At 42.2% G+C, this 9,361-nt stretch overlaps 1 protein-coding gene across 1 annotated transcript in view; it reads left to right on the top strand.

The window, feature by feature from the left end:
• Window positions 1-568: 568 nt before the first annotated feature.
• Window positions 569-9,361, top strand: part of MCM10 (minichromosome maintenance 10 replication initiation factor) — a 24,785-nt gene continuing 15,992 nt past the window's right edge. The window contains exons 1-5 of the mRNA XM_012803274.2: window positions 569-596; window positions 2,428-2,769; window positions 3,600-3,704; window positions 3,834-3,971; window positions 6,527-6,698. Of these exons, the coding sequence (XP_012658728.1) occupies window positions 590-596; window positions 2,428-2,769; window positions 3,600-3,704; window positions 3,834-3,971; window positions 6,527-6,698 (764 nt within the window). The 5' untranslated portion in view covers window positions 569-589. The remainder of the gene's footprint in view (window positions 597-2,427; window positions 2,770-3,599; window positions 3,705-3,833; window positions 3,972-6,526; window positions 6,699-9,361) is intronic.

Raw genomic sequence — 9,361 nt, 5'->3', positions numbered from 1 at the left:
AAATCATTTTAAATGCAAAAAAGTGTACAGAATGATGTAGCTTTATCTTAATTAACTATGCTAACTATGTTTCTATGCTTTGCTGACAATATTAAATCAAAATCCTCTTGTAACTAAGGTGGCAATTAAGTAGAATCACACACTGAGCTGCTATGGATAATGTAGACATCAGGTATGTTACAATAAATGAAGTGAGATAACAGCCCTCATATTCAGACAAGCCTCAATAATTCTTGCTCACAATTTGCCTCATCCAAGTAATCTAGAATAGAAATCACTGTGCGCCTCAAGTGAGTTTCTGCAACTGTGGTTTGAGGATAAGTAAAAGAAGACTGCTTATATACTAGGATGGAGATGGTGCTGGTGGTGTGGGAATGGGGAAGAGATGATTCTGGATGGATTCTGAGGTCAGAGCCCTTAGGATTGGTGGGCTTCTGGGTTTGTTGGATACACATTTTGAGAGAAAGAAAAGAATGAAGGTTGACTCTTCTCATGTTGATTTCACACAGCCAAGATTGTGGACATTGCTCCCCTCCTGGACACTCAAGACTCCTTCAACGTTTCCTGTCACAAATATCCTCCTGACAGCATGGATGGTAAGGCCTGGCAGTTTTCTCAATTCTCTGTTTCAAGGAAAACCACCCTTTTGTCCGTGGGCTTGTTATTATTTTATGGGAAAAACAATGAAAAGGCTCCCTCACCTTCAGGTATGGTCTCAGTGGTTCCAAAGAAATCTCACTTCACCTGTTAACTTGTTTTAATCGGGTGAGATTTCTCTTGCTAGCAACAAGTGATTGTCTCTCATAATAATAGTAGCTGGCAAGTACTTACAGTGTTCCAAACCCTGCTCCGAGATCCTCATGCATATTAACCAATTCAGTCCTCACAGCAGCTTTCCTTTGTAAATAAGAAATCAGGGATGTTTAGTGACTTGTCGCAGGTCAAGCTGGTATGGCCGGGATTTGAACCCAGACAGTCTGACTTTTGAGCTCACAAAAGTTTTAGTCTAGCTCGTAAACACTTCATTCTGTGTTTGTTCCTGGAGCCAATTATAGTTCCAGTGACAGTAATAAGCAAAGTAGATGTCGGGACCCTGAAGGTGATCAGTATTTGTTAATTGCATGCCTCGTGGGTGCTGATCACCATTCTAGACATGCATTGTGAGTTGTGGGTGATTAACACTTCCACTCAAGACAGTTGCAGGGGTAGCCCGATTTCTGTTGTAAGAGCCACAGAATCAGGGAACTTGCTGGTGGTAGGTTCTGGCTTCCAGATTACAGATCCCAGGGTTTGGGAGCAGGCAGAAAGATAGCCCAAATGCCCCTTATTGGGGAATGAATTGATAAAATGTAATGGTCTTATCTAGGATACACTGCATGCAGAGCAATTGAAAGAAATTAAGTAGAACTGTATGTTTCTATTTGGATTAATTTTACAAGCACACACAGTATAGAGTAAATTTTTGAGAGAGAGAGAGAGAATGAGACAGGGTCTTGCTCTGTTGTCTCGGCTGGAGCATAGTGATACAGTCACACCTTACTGCAACCTTGAACTCTTGGGCTTAAATGATCCTCCTGACTCAGTGTCCTGAGTAGCTGGGAGTATAGTTGCATGCCACCACACCCAACTTATTTTTATTAATATGATTTTTTTTTATCTAGGGATAGAGTCTCTCTATGTTGCTCAGTCTGGTTTCAAACTCCTGACCTCAAGCGATCCTCCCTCTTGGCCTCCCAAAGGGCTGGGATTACAACTGTATACCACCATGTGTGGCCCTTACGCAAATGTTTTTAAAACAACCTAATATTATGTATTGATTACATCTACCCACATATTTATGTAAAAGCATGAAAAGTGGTCTAGAATAATACCCCCAAATTATGGAAGTGCTTGCAATCAGGACCAGAGGCCATGGTAAGGAGTTAAGATAAAATGTGGCAGGATAAACTTTACCTGTGAGGTATTACTGAATGTTAAGGCAAGAAGCAGACATGACGAGATGGTAACGATGGCTAACTCAGGGTGATGGGATATTGATACTTTTTGTATTATTCTTTGTACCTTTCTACATTTAAAAAAATTGCTCATGCAACTAAAAAGTGAGGGAATATATGCATCTACAACCTAAATCTCTCCTTGTTGTGTTTTTCAATTATTCCTTTGTTGTTTGAATTTCATGGAAATTGGTGTGCAAGAGGTTATCTCATTAATTGAAGTAGCACAGGTAAAAAGATTTAACTGGGGTCTGGCCCACTCTAGTCTCTAAACAAATGTTGGCCCCTTCTTCCTTAGCCCAGTGCCCTCTAAGAAGCACCTGGAAACAGGAAAGATAGACCAGGCAAAATGGGCCTCTCTGGCATCATTTATATTGCCTTGTAAATGTTGAATGTTTAGAATCAGCTGTCCTTTCTCTTCTTTTTCCCCTAGGAGAGGAAGATGATCTGTCTCTGCTGACCGCACTGCTGGAGGAGAATGAATCAGCCTTGGATTGCGATTCAGAAGAGAGTAACCCCTTGACCCAGGAAAGTGGCGGACCTGATGCCTTCGACGAGCTCTTTGATGCCGCTGGTGACGGCGAGTCTTACACAGAAGAGGCTGATGATGGAGAAGTGGGACAGACTGACGACCAGAAGGAAAATTTGGCCACTCTCTTTGGAGACACTGAAGACTTAACAGATGAGGAAGAAGCTCCTACATTGCAAGCAAACAAAAATAGGGTTCAACCTGTTCCTGCCCCCCGACAAGAGAAAACGAATCAAGAGTTGCAAGGTACCCTAACTCCTTGCCTTCACTAATCTTCATGATAAACTAGGTGAAGACCAGCAATCTGACAGTGTGTGTCAGTACTGCTGCGGATGCAGGGGTGGGGATAAATGACTACAAAAAAAAAAAGAAAGAAAAAATAGTGTGAGATGGTAGATGAAACATTGAAGGCCAGCATTTCAGCAGAGGCCACTGAGACCTCAGTGTTGGCCTGCTAGCACTGATCCTTGCCAAGATGGCCCCAATGTTTTCCATGCTTCTTACAAAGTAATAGTACTTTGGAGTTTGTGTACACATGGAGCCAAGGACAAGGTTACAAAGCTACAATGTAGGGGACCATTTGAGCAGGGGACCATTCCTGAACATGTGCTTTGAGGCACGTGGCATGTGGCGTGCCCTTTTCTTAATCCTGGCAGCTTCTAACATATACATTTTTTAAAGTTTAATGAAATTCAGTGGTGGGCTGTTTCTTCTAGTACAGGAGCCAGCATTTTTTAGGTTAGTTGTGATATCCAGCTTATCAAAGAGGTATAATTATTTCTTGACTCCTAAAAACTTAGTAGTTAACTGTGGCTATGTATCTGTAACATCTGTGAGTGGTACAAATTGATAAATAGCTTGGGCTTTAGGGGCTTAGTTACTGGAAATAAAAGCTTCTCTCTTTAGGAAACCTCTTTGAAGTATAAAAGTTAATCATGAACTTTAGGTATGTGATTGTAGTGTGAGTCTGAAGGTTTGGGGGCAGGAAGTGGAAAGCGAAAATATTACTGGCATTTTTGTCACGTACATTTTCTTCTTGCTGGTTTCTAAATCGCTGCATTTTTTTTGTTTCCCAGATGAATTAAGGAAGTTGCAAGAGCAAATGAAGTCCTTACAAGAACAGCTAAAAGTAGCAACAATTAAACAGGCTACAAGCCCCACCCTTCTGCATAAATCCCCTGGTAATAAGACTGTCATTGGGGTAAAAGTATGCGTTTCTGTTATTAAGAAATTAGAACCCAGCTCCTGGCAAAACAGCCTTTGAGCTCCTTTCTAAGATGATTTTACTTATTTCTTTTTTGATCAAGTAGAGAAGTCTCCAAGGCCCCCTCTTAAGGAGAAGAAAGTGCAGAGAATCCAGGAGTCGTCGTGCTTTTCTGCAGAGCTCAATGTCGCTGTTCAACCCAGAGCCAAGCGGGTGGCAAGGATGCCAAAGGCTTCACCTGCAGGTGTGGCGCTCGAGGCCTGGCTGGTCCTCACTGCTCTGCCTCTCTTTCAGATATGTTCTGCCATTGTTTTGCCAGGGACGGGGGTGGGGTCTCTTTTGTTTTCTCTTATCCTCCCACTGAGAAAGGTAAGCTGAGGAGTGGGAGCTGTATGGTACATGTTAGGCTCTTTGGTCTACATCTCATATTGCTTAGAAAATCCTTAGGTACAGAGTAGGTGTTTAATAAATCCTTAGTAGGTTGAATTTGTAAATTCTATATTCGTATGGTTTTATTTGGACCGTGTAGTGAGTATGACCACTAGATCGAGTTCTTCTGCTGAAGACTTAATCTTTAAGCTTGCAAGGTTAAGGCATGGATTCCTTATGAAGTGAACAAGTTTCACTGGAAGCCAGCTTGTATTAAACCAAATGTTCCATTTTTTAGAAAACACTTCTTTGCCAGTATAGAATGGTACTCAGATAAAATTCTATGTCAGCATGCGCATATATATGCACAAAACAAAAATGAAGAAAATGTATAAGCCCTAGGTGTGGGTTTTGTTGTATTGCGTCAGTTTGCCCAAGGTGATTATTCTTTGGAAGACCTAAGACAAAATGGTCCTGAGATAACTTAGCTTAGAGGAAGCAACATGTGTCCAGGAAGGTCCTTCACTAGCTTTGGCTTATGCCACAGGGTAAAACATAGCCACAGCCTGAGCGCCCATTGTGACAACAAATTATTCAGTGTATCGATTACGAATAACATAGAACCCTCAGGGCCTTTGGCATTACTAGAGTGTTTCATTAGGCAATGTCCAAAGTTTAGTTTTCAGTGTGGGCAGGGTAAGGATATAGCTTCCAGGTTCTTAAGTTCTAAGGTTGCCCAGGCTCCCAGCTTGGGAGCAATGACCCAAAGTCCCTTTGAGGGTAAACAGCACAATCTTATGTAACAGAGAATGACGTTTCAGTGAGAAAAACACCCAAACCTTCTGACCTTCAGGAACAAACACTTCCAAAATTGGAAAAATAACCACATCAGGGAATATCCTAGACCCCTAACTCTCCCTAATCCCACAAATAAAATGGAATGGGATGAAAGGAAAGGAAACCAGAAAGGAAAAAAAGAAAAGAAAGGAAAGCTGGCTTTGGATTTTCTCATAGAGACTTTGATCTGTGTGCAAATCTTCAGCATTATTCATTCTTTTCTGGATCCTTCCCTGGTGCATTGTATTTGGTAAATACTCAATAAATGTCATTGCTTAGAGTTGTACCATCTAGTATTGTAGCCAGTAGCCACATGTGGCTATTTCAATTTAAATTAGATTAAATTTAGTTAGAAATTTATTTCCCCAAAAGTACTGCTTGTATTTAAGTGGTCAGTGGCCACTATGTCAGCACTAATAAAAAACTTTTTTTTTTTTTTTTTTTTTTGGAGACAGAGTCTCAAGCTGTTGCCCTGGGTAGAGTTCCATGGCATCACAGCTCACAGCAACCTCAAACCCTTGGGCTTAAGCGATTTCGCTTGCCTCAGCCTCCCAAGTAGCTGGGACTACAGGCACCTGTCACAACACCCAGCTATTTTTTTGTTGCAATTGTCATTATTTTAGCAGGCCCAGGCCAGGTTCGAACCTGCCAGCCCTGGTATATATGGCCAATGTCCTAACCACTGAGCTACAGGCACCAAGCCTATAAAACATTTCTGTAGGCTGGGTGCAGTGGCTCACACCTGTAATCCTAGCACTCTGGGAGGCTGAGGCGGTTAGATTACTTGAGCTCAGGAGTTTAAGACCACCCTGAGCAAGAATAAGACCCTGTCTCTACTAAAAATAGAAAAAGTAGCTGGGCTTGGCACCCATAGCTCAGTGGTTAAGGTGCCAGCCATATACACTGGAGCTGGCAGGTTTGAACCTGGCCCCGGACTGCTAAACAACTACAGTAAAAATATAGCCAGGCGTTGTGGTGAGTGCCTGTAGTCCCGGCTACTTGGGAGGCTGAGGTAAAAGAATTGCTTAAGCCCAAGAGTTTGAGGTTGCTGTGAGCTATGCCACAACAGCACTCTACCAAGGGTGACATAATAAGACTCTCAAAAAAAAAAAGAAAAAGTAGGCAGACGTTGAGGCAGGTGTGTGTAGTCCCAGCTACTCAGGAGGCCAAAGCAAGAGTATTGCTTGAGCCCAAGAGTTGGAGGTTGCTCTAAGCTATGATGCTACAGCACTCTACTGAGGGTAACAAAGTGAGACTGCGTCTCAAAAAATAGTCAGTTCCATCATCAAAGAAAGTTCTGTTGAACTTTACTGCCGAGATTTTAAGGGTAGGACAGAAACAGTCTTTTTTTGTTTTTCAGTTTTTGGCCGGGGCTGAGTTTGAACCCACCACCTCTGGCATATGGGACTGGTGCCCTACTCCTTTGAGCCACAGGCACTGCCCCCAGAAACAGTCTTAAGGTCTTCCTTTTTTCTCTCAAGATCTGGTTATTGCATATGTTACTTAAAAACAAAATGGAAAATTCTATAAAAACAAATTTTGCAATTATCAGTGTAGCTTTCTTCTCACTTAATTCTTATGTTGACTTTCTAGAGCCAAAAAGCTCATCATCAAGGATGACAAGTTTACCTTCCCAGCCTCTCCACACTACTCCTGGGAACAAACCCACTGGGATGACAAGAAATAAGAGCACAGGGACCCCAGGATGTTCTGGGGAAACAGCTCAGAGTGTCTCTGTGGAAACCTTCTCCGGCCTGCGGCTCAGGTCAGTAGCTGTGACAGCCCTCTCCGAGCATGTGTGCCACTAGGTGGCTCTTCCTCCTGCCCGAAGACCAGTCTTTAGTAGTGTGTTTACAGCAGATCCACAAACACCGTGTCTAGACACAGCCCAGCTGTGCTGGGTTTGACTCTGTGCAGTTGAATATGAAATGTTTAAGGAAGACTTTGCTTGTCCATATAATGAATAAAGAATATGTATCTATAAAAAGGAAATGGACAAATGATAGTATTTTAATCAGAAATTGACAGAGGAAACTAATGTAAACTATTTCTAAACTTGTCTCCATCTTTATTGGGATTTTTTAAATACATAAGGATACACAGTTTAACCAGGTTAATAGTGTCTTGTAATTGATGTTTAAAAATAAATAGATGAGCTGTTTTTCTTCCTAATAACCTTTGTAAGGCAAATTTATAAACTTTGCATCTGTTACGGGGAGAAATTGAAGGGTAAAATAGAAATAAATTTCAGCTTCAGTTTAGTTACAAGCCATATTTAAGTCCTGGACTTTTTTTTTTTTTTTTGAGACAGAGCCTCAAGCTATCCCCCTGGGTAGAGTGCCATGGCATCACAGCTCATAGCAACCTCCAACTCCTGGGCTCAAGCGAGTCTCCTGCCTCAGCCTCCCAAGTAGCTGGGACCACAGGCGCCCGCCACAACGCCCGGCCATTTTTTAGTTGCAGCCATCATTGTTGTTTGGCAGGCCCGGGCTGGGGATTCAAACCCGTCACCTTAGGTGTATGTGGCTGGCGCCTTAGCTGCTTGAGCCACAGGCGCCAAGCCTAAGTCCTGGACTTTTAAACCATCTGTACTCTGTATCACTACTCTACTGGATCTCCACTGTTACTTCTAGTTATGCCCAGGGCAGACCAGTAATCCTTACTTTGAGACCAGATCATCTGAGAAGCCAGAGAAACCCCTCTAAGACTCCTAAACCTTGTCAGTCAGTATCCAAAACTACTAGGCTCTTACATGTTATGGGCGAGGGAGAACAAAGAGTTGCCAACACACAAGAGAAGTGTATGGTAAAGACTCCTTATTCTCCAAAATAGAAGGATGTACTTAATATCATAATTGCATCTGGGACTGTTTGAGGGAGGGGCTGCAGGGTTCCTTCTCAAGATGAGCTTGCCCTCCTGAGAGGACCCTGATTGGCTGCACCAGCTGTGGCCCCATTTAAAAACTCCCTACTGGTCATGAACGCCATTGCTATGGGCAGGTATTATACATGTGAATAAAATGGGGGAGGAAAAGGTTGAGCCGCTCAGCCTAAGCTTCTGAGTGGCTTACAACTTTAAGGGATTATATAAGTGTTTGAGTCTTTGCAGTTGTTATACCTGAACCTCAGGCTTTAATACTGAAGAATTCATAGAGATGCCCAGACACTATTGAGAATCCCTTATCTGAAATGCTTAGGCCAGAGGTGTTTTGGATTATGGATTTGGCAAAATTTTCATTGTGTACGTAAGTGGTTGAGCATCCCAAATCTGAAAGTCTAAATCTAAAATCCTCCAGTGAGCATTTCCTTTGAGTTTCATATTGGTACTTAAAAAGTTTTAGATTTCAGAGCTTTTCAGATTTGAGATTCTCAATCCATAGTAATCTTTTAATTCAGAGAAATCAGGCAAAGGAGAGAGGTGCTCCATTGAAGTTAATATTTTATCTCCTGGATATTCTTCACTGTTCAGACTTAGGTCTGAAACTTTACTCTAGAAGACTTCTGAAATAGTGAAGAGGCATGTTTTTCTCTGAATGTTTTCTCTTGTCTGAGAATATGTAATATGATCAAAGATGAAACAAATGTTAATATTCTACTAGAGAAACACAATTTGAAAATTTAGCAGTTTGGGCCCAATCATTGAGCAAAGGAATTTATTATTTGAAGTGAGGTTCAAAATCCTATCTTGTTGTGTGAAAATATTAGCTTAAAAATCCAGTTAGAAACAGTAAAACCTATGAAATTCTTGCAGAATTGATGAAATTTCAATGTCTTATTTATTAATACCACTTAATAGTTTTGTAATAAAGTCAAAAAAGGTTATGTTTAAAAGATTATCGCTGGCTCAGTGCCTGTAGCTCAGGCAGCGAGGGCGCCAGCCACATACACCAGAGCTGGCAGGTTCGAATCTAGCCCGGGCCAAAAATAGCTAGGTGTTGTGGCAGGTACCTGTAGTTCCGGCTACTTGGGAGGCAAGAGAATTGCTTGGGGCAGGAGTTTGAGGTTGCTGTGAACTGTGATGTCACAGCATTCTACCCAGGGCAATAGCTTGAGACTCGTCTCTTTTTAAAAAAAAAAAAAAAAAAGATTATCACTTGTAATTTATAAGAGCTTAAAGAGTTTGTGATCTTTCTTGTGTTCCATATAAGTTTCAGATCTGTATCCCAAGAAGAGCAAACCTAGCTTTAAAAATTGTCTTGTTTTGGCTCGGCGCCTGTGGCTCAAGCGGCTAAGGCACCAGCCACATACACCTTAGGTGGCGGGTTCGAATCCCCAGCCCAGGCCCACCAAACAACAATGATGGCTGCAACCAAAAAATGGCCGGGCGCTGTGGCGGGCGCCTATAGTCCCAGCTACTTGGGAGGCTGAGGCAGGAGACTCACTTGAGCCCAGGAGTTGGAGGTTGCTGTGAGCGTGATGCCATGGCACT

This window comes from Otolemur garnettii, unplaced genomic scaffold (assembly GCF_000181295.1).
Source record: "Otolemur garnettii isolate 467f Iridium unplaced genomic scaffold, OtoGar3 scaffold00019, whole genome shotgun sequence".
Lineage (NCBI taxonomy): Eukaryota > Metazoa > Chordata > Mammalia > Primates > Galagidae > Otolemur > Otolemur garnettii.
Note: the sequence above shows the minus strand (reverse complement) of the source record. Positions and strands in the feature narration are given on the sequence as shown.